Source organism: Lontra canadensis, unplaced genomic scaffold (genome assembly GCF_010015895.1).
Source record: "Lontra canadensis isolate GAN:19392208 unplaced genomic scaffold, GSC_riverotter_1.0 scaffold42, whole genome shotgun sequence".
NCBI lineage: Eukaryota > Metazoa > Chordata > Mammalia > Carnivora > Mustelidae > Lontra > Lontra canadensis.
In genome coordinates this window covers 12,147,664-12,164,159 of record NW_022631036.1, presented here as the reverse complement: position 1 = coordinate 12,164,159, position 16,496 = coordinate 12,147,664, and the positions used below count along the sequence as shown (strand labels likewise).

At 39.2% G+C, this 16,496-nt stretch overlaps 1 protein-coding gene across 1 annotated transcript in view; it reads right to left on the bottom strand.

Moving 5' to 3' along the window:
• The window catches only part of FBXO33 (F-box protein 33), a 35,370-nt gene extending 19,213 nt beyond the window's left edge, over positions 1–16,157 (bottom strand). Inside the window, exon 1 of the mRNA XM_032871217.1 lies at positions 15,535–16,157. Within this exon, the coding sequence (XP_032727108.1) occupies positions 15,535–16,142 (608 nt within the window). The 5' untranslated portion in view covers positions 16,143–16,157. The remainder of the gene's footprint in view (positions 1–15,534) is intronic.
• Between the last annotated feature and the right edge of the window lie 339 nt (positions 16,158–16,496).

Below are 16,496 nucleotides of genomic sequence, written 5' to 3'. Positions count from 1 at the left end.
TCTCAGGGTTGTAAGATCAAGCTCCATGTAAGATGAGATGAAATCTGTGCTCAGCTCAAAGTCTGCTTGAGATTCTCTTTTCCTTTCCCTCTGCCCCTCCCACTCAGGCACACTCTCTATAATAAATACATAAAATCTTTAAAACAAAACAAAAACAAAGATATTTCCTTATTTTTTTTGTCTGAATGATCCATCCATTGATGTAAGCAGAGTATAAATGTTCTCTATCTACTGTTACTGTATCACATCAATTTCTCTCTTTACGTCCATTAGTATTTGCTTTATATATATAGGTGCTCCAGTATCAGGTGCACAGATATTTATCGTTGTTAAAGATTCTTGATGGATTGATTCCTTCATTACTATGTAATGCCCTTCTTTGTTACTTACCACAATCTTTAAAGTCTGTTTTGGAAGTGCCTGGGTGGCTCAGTGGGTTAAAGCCTCTGCCTTCGGCTCAGGTCATGATCCCAGGGTCTTGGGATCGAGCCCCGAATCAGGCTCTCTGCTCAGCAGGGAGCCTGCTTCCTTTTTCTGCCTACCTCTCTGCCTACCTGTGATCTCTGTCAAATAAATAAATAAAATCTTAAAAAAAAAGAAGTCTGTTTTGTCTGACATAAGTGTTGCTACTCCAGCTTTTTTATACTTTATTTACATGGTCAATGTTCTCCATCCCTTCACTTTTATTTAGTCTATAGGCATCATTAGGTCTGAGGTGAGTCTCTTGTAGGTAGCATATAGATAGGTCTTTTTTTGTTTGTTTGTTTGTTTTTTAATCCATTCCACTACTCTATGTCCCTGGATTGGAGCATTTGGGCCATTTATATTGAAAGTAATTACTGATAGGTATGTACTTATTGCCACTTAAAAACTTTGTTTATTGGCTGTTTTTGTAGTTCTTCTTTGTTCTTCTCTTGCTCTCTTTCTTTTCTTTTCTTTTTCTTTTTTTAAAGATTTTATTTATTTATTTGACAGAGATCACAAGTAGGCAGAGAGGCAGGCAGAGAGAGGAGGAAGCAGGCTCCCCACCGAGCAGAGAGCCTGATGCGGGGCTTGATCCCAGAACCCTGGGATCATGATCTGAGCTGAAGGCAGAGGCTTTAACCAGCTGAACCACCCAGGCACCCCTCTTGCTCTCCTTCTTTGTGATTGATTAGTATCTACAGTGTTTTATTTGGCTTTCTCTTTACTTTTGGTGTATCTATCATAGGTTTTGGGTTTATGGTTACCATGAAGTTCATATATGTCATCTGATGTAAATATCAGTCCATATTAATTTGATGGCCTTTAAGTTCAAACACATTCTTAAAAAGAAAAAAAAAGATTTTTCCCCCTTCTTTTCTCTTTTTACTCCCTTCTCCACTTTTATGTATATATTGTCATATTTTGTGTTTTTATTCATTTTTCCTCTGTTTAATTATGGCCATTTCTTTTCCACTTAAAGAAGTCACTTTAATACTTCTTGCAAGGCTGGTTTAGTTGTGATAAATTCCTTTATCTTTTATTTTCTGGGAAACGATTTCTCCTTCAAATATGAATGCTAATCTTGCTAGGTAGAGTATTCTTGGTTGAAGGTTTTTCTTTTTAGCACTTGCCACTCTCTTCTGGCTTGCAAAGTTTCTGCTGAAAAATCAGCTGGTATTCTTACAGGTTGTCCTTTCTAGGTAACTTTGTATTTCTCTCTAGTGGGTTTTTAGGTTCTCTCTTTATCTTTTTTTTTTTTTTTAATTTATTTGATAGACAGGGATCACAAGCAGGCAGAGAGACAGGCAGAGAGAGGAAGGGAAGCAGGCTCCTCGCTGAGCAGAGAGCCAGATGTGGGGCTTGATCCCAGGACCCTGGGATCATGACCTGAGCCGAAGGCAGAGGCTTTAACCCACTGAGCCACCCAGGCGCTCCTCTCTATCTTTAACCTTTGACTTTTTAATTATTATGTGCTGTGATGTGGAACTCCTTGGGTTCATCTTGTTTGGAACTCTGCTTCTTGGACTTGGATGTCTATTTCTCTTCCTAGGTTAGGAAAGTTTTCAGATACTGTTTCTTCAAATATGTTTTTCTACACCTTTCTCTCTCTTCTTCCTCTACGACCCTTATAATGTGAACATTTGTTGACTTGATTTTGTGGAAGAGAGCTCTCTAACGATCCTCATTTCAAAAATTTTTTTAATTTAAAAAAAATTTTTTTCCCTCTTTTTTGATGTTTGGCTTGTGTGCTTTCTATTATTCTGTCTTCCAGATTGCTGATATTTTCTTCTGCAACCTCTAAATTACTGTTGATTCCCTCTGGGGGAAGGGGGAACAATGACAACTCAATGGCAGCTTTCAAATATATTGTGTTGAAATAGGATTATAGATAATATAGTGAAGCCAAGAAAACTGCATATAGCCTCCAGGTGACTCACCATTGTTTCAGATGGTAAAAATGGGACTGAAAAGAACATCTGGCAACAGCACTAGAATAGAATATACTGAACCATAACAATAAACAGATGCCTCATTTTGAGGCCATGAGATAATACCAGTAACAAGGGAATTGTGCCAAAATCCTTTCACTTTAATATGAAATCTGTGACCTACTTTTTCAAATGAACTAAAGAAATAAACAGGGTTCTTTCCTGCACAATGTCCATAACATGTACTTGCTCAAAAGGTATGTAATAAAAACATACTGGGAAAACATTACAGTTGGTTACAAAGTTTTCTGTCATCTCAATTCTTCAAACTAGTTTAGCTCTGTTCCTAAGGTAATATTAATAGAATACAACCTACTTACTATTACTAGTCCCTCTGCAACACACCTTAGCTTTTTTTTTTTTTTTAAGATTTTTTGTTTATTTGAGAGAAAGAGAGGGAAAGAGGGCATATATGAGTATGTGTATCAGTTGGGGAGGGGCAGGGAAGATGGAGAAGCAGACTCCCCACTGAGCAGGAAGCATGATGCAGGGCTTGATCCCAGGACCCTAGAATTATAACCTGAGCTGAAGGCAAATACTTAACTAACTAAACCACCCAGGTGCCTCTGAAACACACCTTATATATGTTGTGAAAGCACAAAATCATAAACAATGTTTGATAATCAATCTCCTGAACCATGTAATAGGCCATACTACTGCCAAAAGAGAATTAATTTCTTCAACCTCATTGCATTCTTCTTTAATCCTATTTCAAAAAGCCATAAGTTTTAGATCTAGAGCTGTCAGATTATTAAGTACTTACAACTTAGATACTCAGCCTATAGACTGCTCTCCTACTCTTTGTTCATTCAAATATTAAAATATGTATTATGTGTCAATCATGTGAAAAGTTATGGCAGTTAAGCTCCCAGAGTCCATGGGTTTAGTCTCTTGGCATAGAAATAAAGGTTTTAAAAGGACTCATTTAAAAAAAAAATAGATGAGAAGAAGGAATTATTAATAACTTTGTTAATGTATATTAATAGCACTGTGTTTATATAAAAAAAAGTACATAATTTTCAGAGCTTTATGCTGAAGTGTATAGTATAAAATGATTCTGGTATCTTGGATTTGTTTTAAAATACTTCAGTAAAGATAAAATAACGCACATGTGACAAATTCCTTAAATTACTGAATCTGGGTGATAGGTTGTCCATTTTAACTATTTTTTGTGTGTGTTAGAAAATTTCATTAAACAAATAAGAAAACCAGGCAATCATTTCTCTGTATAACTGGCAAGTTAACTTAACTATTCTGTGGTTCAGTTTTAGCATCTGTAAAATAGCAATAATAATGTTACCTACCCTTATGGTTGTTTAATACTGTTGTTTCTCTGGGAAAACTAGTTTAGCATTTTAGGAATTGTTAAGAATACATCTACTTAGCTCTCTGCAGTGCTGGCAATATGCCTGGACCTTACCCAGCCCCATGACTCTTGTGGTGATGCTAACTGGAGTTTGGTATCAGAAGGGTGATGGCTTGAAAAGGTGGGTCTAAGCCATGGAAGATCAAAGTCTCTTGCCTCAGGTGACTACCTTTCTTCTTAGCCTTGAATCAAGACTGTCCTTTTGAGGTTTCTAAGAGTGAGAGTCTGAGTCTTTTTTGAAGTAACTATCAACACCTAAATAAAAGGTAGCTCAATTCTGCCCTTGTTTCTTCCCCTATTCCTTGTCCACTGAAGAGATGTAATAGAAGAGTACACATGATGAATGTCTGGGTAGGAAAACAGATTTATCCAGGCTTACAGTTACAAGTGATGAGACCAATGATATGCAGCAAAGAATCCTTGTGCAGAGTACTACTTGCTTCTTCCTTTCCACTTAGTCCCACCATTTTGAGGCTGTTTAATTCATATGTGGGCCAGACTGAAGCATATTCAAAGAAGTAAAGGGTTTATATGAAGCAGGAAGTGAAGGAGAAAAGAGTGAAAGGAAAATTCCAAGTGTCTGCAGAAAGGAAGACCAGGAAGTTTCTGGGGCTATTTAACAAACTGATCCAATTTACATAAGGCCTATGTGAACAGGGCACTGTTTGAAAGTACTTTGTGATACAAGGCACTAAATAGCAAAGATAAGCCATGTTTTCAGAAAACATACTGTTCAAACCCTAGCTATTTTCTTTTTTAAAAAAAAGTATAAATCGGGGCCCCTGTGTGGCCCATTTGGTTAAGCAGCTGCCTTCGGCTCAGGTCATGATCCCAGGGTCCTGGGATAGAGCCCTGCATTGGGCTCCCTGCTCAGCGGAGAGCCTGCTTCTTCTTCTCCCTCTACCTACCTCTCTGCTTACTTGTGCTCTCTCTCTCTGTCAAATAAATAAATAAAATCTTTTAAAAAAAGTATAAATAACACAAAAGGAAAACAAAATGAATAGAAATAGCCAATGGAAAAAATACTTTTAGACATATTTAGGGAGTAATTAAAAGGGTACTGTAATATCAGTTAAATAATTTTGTCTAATTTTTTATACTTACATTCTATTTCTAGAAGGTCTCCAGATAAAAATACAGAATCAGACTACTCATCACTTTCATTGCTCCCATACTGGTCAACAGCAACATCATCCCTTGCCTGGATTGCTGCAAAGGCCTCCTGACCCAGCCTGTTGCTTCTTCCCTGGTCCTACAACTATTCCCTACAAACTATTCCCAACACAGCATCTGGAATGTTCCTTTTTTTTTAATCCTTTGAGTACAGTTGACATACAATGTTACGTTAGTTCCCAGTGTACAAAATAGATTCAACTTCCCTATACATCATGCTATGCTCACCGCAAGTGTAGCTACCATCTGTCACCACACAATGCTATTGCAGTATCACTGACTATATTCCCTATGCTGTGCCTATTATTATGACTTATTCGTTTCATAACTGGAAGCCTGTATCTCCTATTCCCCTTTACCCATTTTGCCCATCCTTCCATCCCCCTTCCCTCTGGAAACCATCAGTTTGTTCTGTTAGAATGTTCCTTTTGCAATATTAGAAACTGTCACTCCTTGGTTCAAAACTTTTTCATGGCTCCTCATCTCACTCACAGTAAGTCAAAGTCCTTACAACTGATTACTTCATCATCTTCCCCTTTATGTGGTAGGCAGTGTTCTACAACCCAAGGCATTTCCTGCTATTTCACTTAAGCATGCCCCTGGTCAAAGTCCCATAGGAGAGCTGCTACTTAACTCTAGGAATCACTTTCCAGAGAGACACAGAAGGCTGCTCCCTCCCTTCTTTTTCTCAAACTGATTGTGTGCACTGATCTTTTCAACAACAGTTTTGATATACATATAATTTTCATAGACATATTTAAGTTGTGTGTTTTGTAGCATGTATACTGTAAATATGTATATTAAAATTCCACTAAAAAGAGTTATCTTTTTGCTTTTTAGCATAAAAATTCCCCTGTGAATTAAACAACCATCACAACTTTTAGTAGCCTTTTATAAAAACCTATACACATATAAGCATACCTCTGAGACTTTCTGGGTCTTGTTCTAGATCACCACAATAAAGCAAATATTATAATAAAGCCTAGTCAAAATGAAGTTTTTGGTTTCCCAGTCAGTGCATATGCAAGTTAGTTTTACACTATATTGTAGTCTGTCAAGTGTGTAATAGCATCACATCTAAGTGTACATAACTCAATTAAAAAATACTTTATTGCTAAAAACCCATCAACTGAGCATTTACCTTTTTATTTTATTTTTTTAAAATTGGTGGAGGGTCTTACCTCCATGTTGATGGCTGCTGACCGATCAGGATTGTGGTGCTGAAAGATGGGGTGGATTTGGCAGTTTCTTAAAATTATTTTAATAAAGTTTGCCACATCAATTGACTCTTCCTTTTACAAATTATTTTTCTGTAGCATGCAAGGCTGTTTGATAGCATTTTAGCCATAATGGAGTCAATCCTCTCAAACCAGCCTGCTGCTTTATCAACTAAGTTTATGTAATATTCCAAATCCTTTGTTGTCATTTCAATAATCATCACAGCATCTTCACCAGAAATAGATTCCATTTCAAGAAACTCCTCTCTTTGCCCATCGGTAAGAAGCACCTCCTCATTCACTAAAGTTTTATCACGAGACTGCAGTGATTCAGTCACATATTCAGGTTCCACTTCTATTTCTAGTTCTTTTGCTATTTTTCTACCACCTCTGAGGTTATTACTGAAATCCTGAACCCCTTAAAATCATCCAGGAGGATTGGAATCTTCTTCCAAACTCCTCTGGTGTTGGTATTTTGACTTCTTCAAGTGAATTATGACTGTTCTTAATGACATCTAGAATGGTGATTCTTTTCCAGAAAGTTTTCAACTTACTTTGCCCACATTATCAGAGGAATCATGATTTATGACAGCGATAGCCTTATAATATGTATTCTTCAATAATAATACTTAGAAGTCAAAATTGCTCTTTGATCCATGGGCTACAGAATGTATATTGTGCTAGCAGTCATGAAAACAACATTGATTTCATTGTACAGCTCCATCAGAGCTCTTGGGTGAAAACGTGCATTGTCATAAGCTACAATATTTTAAAAGGATTTTTTTTTTTTTTCTGAGCAATAGGTCTAAACAGTGGGCTCAAAATATTCAAAATATTACCATGCTGTAAACAGATGTGCTGTCATCCAGGCTGTTGTTTCATTTATAGAGCACCGGCAGAGTAGATTTAACCTAATTCTTAAGGGTCCTATGATTTTGGGAATGGTCAATGAACACTGTTTTCTTTCTATCTTTTTCTTTTTTTTCAAGATTTATTTATTTGACACAGAAAGAGACAGCAGGAGAGGGAATACAAGCAGGGGGAGGGAGAAGCAGGCTTCCCCCCAAACAGGGAGCCCAACGCAGGGCTTGATCCCAGGACCCTGGAATCATGACCCAAGCTAAAGGCAGACACCCAACGACCAAGCCACCCAGGCACCCCTGAGCAGTTTTCAACTTAGAGCCACCAGTTGCATTAGCTCTTAATAAGAGAGTCCACCTGTCTTTTGTAGCTTTGAAGTGAAGCACTGATTTCTCCTCCCTAGCTTTGAAAGTCCTAGATGGTATCTTCTTCCAACAGTAGGCTGTTTTGTCTATATTGAAAATCTTTTGCTTAGTTCAGCCATGTTCATTAATTATCTTAGCTAGATCTTCTGGATATTTTGCTACTGCTTCTGCATCAGCAACTGCTGCTTCACCATGTATCTTGATGTTATGGAGACAATTTCTTTCCTTAAACCTCATGAACCAACTTCTGCTAACTTCAAACTTTTTTTCTGTAGCTTTCTCACCTCTTTCAGCCTTCAAAGAACTGAAGAGAGTTAGGGCCTTGCTCTGGATTAGGCTTTGGCTTAATGGAATGTTGTGGCTGGTTTGATCTTCTATCCAGACCACTAAAACTTTCTCCATATTAGCAATAAGGCTGTTCCAGTTATCATTTGTGTGTTTTCTGGGGTAGCACTTATTTTATTTTATTTTTTGAGAGAGAGAGAGAGAGAGAGAATGAGTTAAGGGAGAGGTGGAAGCAGACTCCCCACTGAGCAGAGAGCCCAACTCTGGAGCTTGATCCCAGGATCCCTGGACCATGACCTAAGCTAAAGAGAACTGCTTAACTGACTGAGCCACCAGGTTCCCAGCAATTTTAATTTCCTTTGAGAACATTTCTTTTGCATTCACAGCTTGCTATTTGGCACAAGAGGTCTAGCTTTCGGCCTGTCTTGGCCTTTGACATGCCTTCCTCACTAAGGTTCATCATTTTTAGCTTCTGATTTAAAGTGAGAGATGTGTGACTCTTCCTGTCACTTGAGACCATTTCAAAGTTATTAACTGTCCTAATTTCAATATTGTTGTATCTCAGAGATTAAGTGAGGCCTGAGGAGAAGGAAAGAAATGAAGGAATGGCTGGTCATTGGAGCAGTCAGAACACAACACTTACTGATTAAATTTCTTATCCTATGTGGAAATGGTTTGTGGCACCCCAAAATAATTACAGTAGTAACATCAAAGATCACTGGCTGCAGATCACCATAACAAATCTAATAATAGTGAAGAAGTGTAAAATACTGTGGGAATTACCAAAATATGAGACACAATACAGAGATACAAAGTGAGCAAGTACTGTCCGAAAAACGGTGTTGACAGACTTGCTCGATGCAGGGTTGCCACAAAACGTTAATTCGCAAATAAACCTATTTGCCAAGTGCACTAAAGCAGAGCACAATAAAACAAAGTATGCCTGTGGTATTCATTGGGTTAGTTTGGTAGTTCTTTTAAAAAATACTAACCACCTATGAACCTAAGAAATATGCTTTAAGTTCTAACTACAGAAGGCTAAAGACCTTTCATCTTTTTCTGGGATTCTGCTGGACTATTTAGTACAACTGGGACCCAAAAGTTTGGTATCTTGGTCATAATGACCTTGTTCTCTCTTTTGTGGTTCAGAATCGGGGAACTTTATCTGTGGCAGTAACTTTGGCATGTTTCCTTATATTTCAGATGACCCCAAATTATTTCTTTGATGTAATAAGTAGTATCAGTGGAAAAATGCAAAACATAGCCATCCTGAACTAACATTAATACAGCCAAGTCTAATTACCTATGGAAAAGTACATACACGAAAATTTGGTACTTCAAAAGAATGTTCCTTAAAAGGTTAAAACCTTTCCCAGTACTGTAAAGAAGCTCATAAAATCTAACGTTTTCACTTTCTAAACTGAGAAAAGCTAAAATAATCTACATCATTGCAAGAAATTCTTTCAGGTAAATTCTATTCTCAGTCCATGTTCAATACCAAGTGTGTCTACATCTATGTAACACTTTTGATAACATATTTACTCTCACAAATGCTAATGAATTACCACAGCCAAATGAAACAAATAAAAACAAACACTTTACAGAAATATTGTCCAATAGAACTCTGTGCCATGACAGCAATACTCTGTTCCATGCTGTTTATTAACGGAAGCCACTAGCCACATTCGGCTATTAAGTACTTGAAATGTGGCTAGTGTGACTAACATCTTTAATTTTATTTAAGAAATTAAAAATTCAAAAACTATGCATGACTAGTGGCTACCAAACTGTACAGCAGATTTTTGGGGATCAGAAATAAGTCATCAGCTTCTCATAGTATTCCTTTTTAGTTTTATTAGGATCTGGTAACTAAAAGCAATCTCCTAGCATTTGGTTTACAATTCACTTACTTAATTACCATCTAAGAAACACCATTATCCTCTCCAATCCCAGAGATTACACAAAAAAATTTAAATAAGACTGACATTTAAGATTTTTATTGAACATGCTTACCATTACTAATGGCAAGAAAACTGAGGGATTCTTATGGAGTAATGAGAAAAAATATTTGATTTTCCCTTTTCTCTAATTCTAAGCAGCAAGTCCTCTTGTCTCTACTTCCAAAATATATTCTGAATCTATCCACTTTTCTTCATCTCCACTGTTTCCATCATACTCTAAGCTACCATCATCTCTGTCTAGATTATTGAAAACTTCCCAAATTTCCCTGTGTCCTCTGTTCTTCCCTTATAATTCATTTTTTTACCCAGCAACCACAATGAGTGTCTTAAAATGCAAATTAGATTAATCTTGCCCTTAAATATTTTTTCAGTGATTTCTTTTATTCTTAGAATATAGCTTAAACTTTATTCCATAAACCCACGTAACTAATCCCATTCTTTCCTCCTTCTACATTTCAGAAAGCATCATGACACCTCTCCCACTTTCATTCTCATGGTCCTGCCATACCTTCTTTCCTACTGCTCCAACGGGGCAAAAATTTATCTGGCCCAAGGCCTTGGTGCTTAGTGTTTTGTTTTGTTTTCCTGCTTAAAATGCTATTTGCTCAGATCTTTAGGTGGGTGACTTATATCATTCACATTGCACCTCAAGTGTCCTTCTCATACATGTTTTCCCTTGCTACTCTAATGTTGCCACCTAGTCACTATTACATAGTCCTCTTTTATTTCACAACTGAAATAATCTTTCTTTCATTTATTTACTTGTTTCTTTCCTTCCCCTCTAGAATGCTGACTCCATGAGAATGAGAAGTTTGTCTTCACTGTTTGGCAGATAGTAGGCTCTTAATATTTGGAGGAAAAAAAAACAGATTTTTTTTTATAACTATCATTTTAGGCCCTAAGTAAATCAATCAAGTTGGGTGAGCTCTTTCAAGGCTGCCTTAGAACTAGCATAGTAAAATGGAAATAATTTAATAACTTCACTCAAAAGCTACTTCACAGCTTCATTTAACACAGAAAAAATAACATTTTACTTTACCAATCTTTTGCTGAGTTTTATTTCATATTCTCCATCTATCAGTTCTCAGTCATTGTAAGAATGTACCTATGGACTACAGAGAACCCTAATTCTTCTCATCAGCCCTCCCAGGAGGTTAGTTTCTTTAACAGGTTAGATCTCCTCCTTTCTCAATGGCCTATGGAACCACTTTATATTGTCAGATTTAAGGTAAGGAGTCTGTTGGATATGCATGATCTCACCTTTCTTCTCTATGGGCAATCACCTCTTGGACAGTATACACTGGTCAGAGTCCCGGTAGATTTTTTTTTTTTTTAAGATTATATTATTTGAGAGAGACAGAGCGCACATGATCAGAGAGAGGGGCAGAGGGAGAAGGAAAAGCAGAGTACCTGTTCAGCAGGGAGCCTGATGCAGGGCTTGATCCCAGGACCCTGAGATCATGACCTGAGCCAAAGGCAGCCACTTAACCAACTGAGCCACCCACACATCTCAGAGACCAAATATATTTTAATATTTATTCTGCAAATGGGCTTTTTATACAAATAATGAAAGCTCTCAAAAGATGCTATTATTACATGTACTGACTACATTATGAGAGAGGAAGATATTTCAAGAAAAATAAGGCTGCGGGTTGTTGAATACAACACCTTCCAGGTACCTCCTACCATCTTAGATAATGATATGAAAAGTCCAAAGAATTTTTAATCTATTTTAAGATGCATTTTTAAATGGCCTTATCTGTTTTTGGATCTTGGTAGACTGATGCGGAGAAAATAATAAAAAGGTAAGACTTTTCTTCATTGCACGTGCCAATCAATAAGACAAAATCTAAGAATTACTAATATAACTTACACTACTAAGAGGTTATGTAAGCAGGCATAGCCACGAAATAGTCAATGTACATATATGTAGCTGGGAGCTGTAGCTTAGATTTTTAACAAGAAAATCTCCCTAGTACAAAATCTCTCTGGCCTTTCTTTAATAAAAATACAGCCCCCAGGGTGCCGAGGTGGTTCAGTGAGTTAAGCGTTTGCTTTCAGCTCAGGTCATGATGCCAGGGTCCTGGGATTGAGCCCTGCATTGGGCTCCCTGCTCAGCGGGAAGCCTCGTTCTCCCTCTCCCTCTCCTACTGCTTGTGTTCCCTTTCTCGCTGTGTCTCTGCCAAATAAATAAAATCTTAAAAAAAGAAAAATAGAGCCCCCAAATTAGAATTTCATCCAATAAAGCTCAATGTAAAAATATTTACACAGTCCAGAAAAGCATACACTGGATGATGACAATGTACCTATGTCTGCTGTTTAAAAATAAGTATTTTAAGGGATGCCTGGGGGCTCAGTCCGTTAAGGATCTGCCTTGACTCAGGTCATGATCCCAGGGCCCTGAGTCCTACCTTGCATTCCTTGCTCAGTGGGGAGCCTGCTTTTCCCTCTGCCTGCCACTCTCCCTGCTCGTTTTTTATTTCTCTGACAAATAAATATATAAAATCTTTGAAAAAAAAAAGTATTTTTAGTGATTGAGTCTATTAACTATTATCATAAATCTTATCCACAAATTCATTTTTCTTAAGTAGTCAAATACAGCATTTCAACAGGCAGTACTCAACAACCAAATTAAATCCTAAAAATGAATATTAACATGTGTTGTTTTGAACTTTTAAGAACAATTTCTTATGGAACAACTGCAGAAGAAATTCAGCCTAGTTAACTTATAATACAGTTGAATGAGAAATATCTATCGCATTTCAGTTCTTACTTTCTGTTTCTTATAATACTGGCAGATATTGTAGCCTCCCGTAAGGAAGGGAACTCTGAAACCTAGAGGACTGTGTTTTGTCCTTTGAGAGGCATTTCTGTACCTCTTTGATCTTCATCAGTTGTTCCTAACATCTAATATATCTGTAAAGAAGCTACAGTCATTCTGAGAGGACCTGCGCATATGAAACCCAGGAATCAAGCAAAAACTAAAGATTATTCTCTTGGAAGAGTACCCTTGGAGAGTTCCCACAATCCAAGGTTATAGTTTTAGTTCTTTTCCTGGGGGACATGAAATATTTGGAACACAACAAAGTAAAAGTCTTGAGTTGTATAGATTATATAAAGGAAATTACCACAAAGCCTGGAAGCATCAGGCTTGTGAACTGTTAGGTTTCATATCCTCCTTAGTAGTTAGAAATAATGGCAGAAATCATAAACTAAAATTACTGTAAATTTAACTTGGAAGTGTAAAAAAACAGTATCTAATGTTCATTTTTCTCATTAGTAAATTTAGTGGTTTTGGAAAACCCAAAAAACACTAAATGAAATTGTTTTTTTCTTCACTGAACCTGAGTCTATAGTTTAAGTGCTTATGGAAGGTAACTGGTATAGGCTTTAACAAAATTACCAAATAAACCATTTGATCTAAAACATTTCAAATTTGTTAAAATTGAAAGAAAATTACTCCCGCTTATGTTTTTAATATTCATGGTAGCACTTTCAATATTATTAGAATATCTCAAGACATTTTCAAAAATAAAGGTTAAATTAACTTATTTCCAAACTTATAATCTATTTTTTTTAAATGCCAGTATTTTTTTCTTAATAGATTTTATTTATTTATTTGACAGACAGAGATCACAGGTAGGCAGAAAGGCAGGCAGAGAGAGAGGAAGGGAAGCAGGCTCCCCACTGGGCAGAGAGCCCAATGCAGGGCTCAATCCCAGGACCCTGGGATCATGACCTGAGCCGAAGGCAGAGGCTTTAACCCACTGAGCCACCCAGGCGCCCCCTTATAATCTATTTTTAAAAACCCTTTGAAGTATCACTAGTACAGATAACACATGTAATAATACTACACTTTAATTTCAGACACACACAACGAATGTGCTACCAAAGCAGCACAACACACAGTACCACCTCTACTATAAAAGACAAGAAAACCTTAAAATCAGAGATAACAGTGTGTTGTATTTGTATAGAAGTAATAGCTGACCCAAATGAGCAGGCATAAGGTGACATTATAGACAGGTAGATTGGGATGCTAATAAAAGTGGTAGGTACACTTTTGTTATTTATACCTCAATAAAGCTAAAAAAAATGTGGTAGGGGTAAGGAAAGGAGGAAGAGAAGAATTATACACAAAGGAAAGAGGTGATATACCACTATTTTGCCTATAGAACGTTATCCATCCAACCAACCAGTTATTAAAACACATACAAGGAACTGGACCAAAGTCATGCTCTTTTTTTTTTTTTTTTTTGGATGGTTGCTCAGAAGGACCATCTGATCTCAGAACAGAAAAATCTAATTAGTACTCACTGAATTCACTCCCACTCTTGGTCTCATCAGTAGTTTAAGGGCTCAGTGACTCTTAATCTTTCAAATTCTGGGTCATTTGGTCCTCTAGTCATATTTTCAACTCTGAGAGTCTCCAATTTACAGCTTCAAACAGCCTCTCTTGCTACATACAAGCAAAGTAAGAAAACAGAACGGCTTGGTGTGAAAAGCTGGGGAAATACACAGGCCACTGGAATGATGGAGCTGTGCTCCAGGTACAACTTGGAGCTACATGCTTATCTCACTCTTTTGATTCAGAAACAGAATTTATATTAAATCAGTACCTTCTCTAAACCCTGTTCAATGTAATGCATGATGTTCAACACAATGTATTTATTGCAAAAGGAAGAACACTGCTCTTGTACAAAAATGATGCTGTATGACAATGTGCACATCACTTGACCCTGTTAAGTCTCAGTTTCCTTTCTATAAAATAGGGATAATAGCTGCCTTGCCTAACTCACAGGGTCACTGAAAGGTTCAAATAAGATAGTGTACTTGTAAACTGCCCAATTATTATTACTATATAATAATTACTATATAGTAATAACTATTATTAAAAGTTGCTCCTTTTAGAACTTTTCCCCAACGAACAGTTCAATTGTAAGACTAGTTAGAACATCCAGATACAAAAAATTTAAATTAATAGGATTTTGAAGAGGATGACAAATAAAGGACAATATTGGTAAAGATAACAGGTCAGAACATCGGACGTTAGTCCCAGAATTACAATAAAGTCCTGATGCAAAACCAGGACAGTTACGTGCTTACTCTTTGCAGACACTGGGCAGTTCCCCCAGCACACACAAATACTAAGCTGTACTGTGCTACTTTTAGGTGAATCACTGGAGACAAGTTGAGCTGGAGGTGCAAGGGGAGGGACTTCCAACCCCGATGATCAGGCTCTTCCCCCATCCCTTTAACAAACACTCCTCCTACTCTTTGTGCCTGGCCCAGTTAATGAAAACTATTCCTGGGAAGAAAATGGCTGTCAAAGATTTCTTTTAGGAGAGTCTTGTAACTGAGACACTAGTGGCATACCTACTTCTTCCCCGCATCACGAACTATTCTGAGTGGACAGGTTCAGAGTCAGTAAAACCAGGTTATATTTTGTTTCTCTCAAGACTCGCAGGGTTCAACCCCCACCACCCCCCTCCCGCCCCAAGCTTCAGCTCTCTCATCTGTAAGATGAAGAATGACGGCGCCTGTCAGCTCCATCCCATGGCCACAGAGAGGATGAACGAGACAGTGCTTGAAAGGCACCAGGAGTGGTGTGTCTGGCAAACACCAAGTCCATCACTGATTATAAAGTATTATGAGTCCCGTTATGCCCTCCCACCTCAAGGAAATCGCCGGGTTGGAACTGACACCCGCAGTCACTGAAGAAAGCAACGCTAAATCCGGCCGGGCGTATCCGCACTGAATCTATTTCGGGGTGCGAGGTAGGAAGCGATAAGAGGGCCCGGAAGAAGGGGACAGGGGAAAGGAGGTTGGATGGAAGGTCCATGATAAGCCTACCTGTTGTTCCGGATGCTGACCAGCACACACAGCACCAGCTCTAAGTAGGTGCGCAGCACTTCCAGCCAACGGGCTGAGAGCTGCAGGGCCTCGACTTCTTCCCCGCCAGTCCCGGTGTCCGCGCCGCCTCCGTCGCCCGGGCCGCCGCCACCGCTCAGGTAATTCTCAGCCGCGAACTCAACACGCAGCTCTCGCACGAACCAGCCGCACTTACGCATGAGGAATTCGAGCCGAGGCTGCTCAGTAGGGGAGACGCGGAGACAGATGCGGAGCTGGGGCCAGAGAGCAGGGTAGAAGAGGCACTCCCGCCAGTGCGAGCAGGAAGCTGAGGCCCGCAGCCGGTCGGGCGCGGGCAGGAAGGAGAAGATGTGAACGATCAGCTCGCTGGGCAGCGACGCGGCGCCTGCCGCCTGCCCGCACAGAGCCATCCGGCCCCGCCGCCGGCTGCCAGCCCCCGGCCGCCCCCGCAGTCCCCGGAGCAGCCCCCGCAGCCGTCGCAGCTGCTGCAGCCGCAGCCGCTGCCGCCGCCACCGCGCCACCCGGGCGGCCCCCGCTCGGGTTCGAGCTCCCGGCGGTCGGGGATGCGGCACTGACAAGAACAACAACATCAATGACAAGGAAGAAGGGGGCGGAACCGTCGTGGGTCTTGGCGGAACCAAGTGCAGCAGAAGTTGTCAAGAGGGGGGATGGTCTCTGAAAGGGTAGCTTCCAGAGAGCCAGCTCTGGCCCCCTAAGCTGCGCTCACGGAAGTCCAAGGCCTACATACTCAATAACTTCAAAACCCTCGCTTGTAAGGGTTTTGAGCCTAGAAAGTGGCAGAACTTATCGTCAAGAAACGGCAGACCTCCCCGCGCTTAGAGGCGGAGGCAGAGCAGTGGTAGAAGCTGAATTTGACGTCACCGGTGGTGGGAGGAGCCCTGCGAGGAGGAGTGCGACTTCCGGAAGAGAGGAGCGCCCAGTTG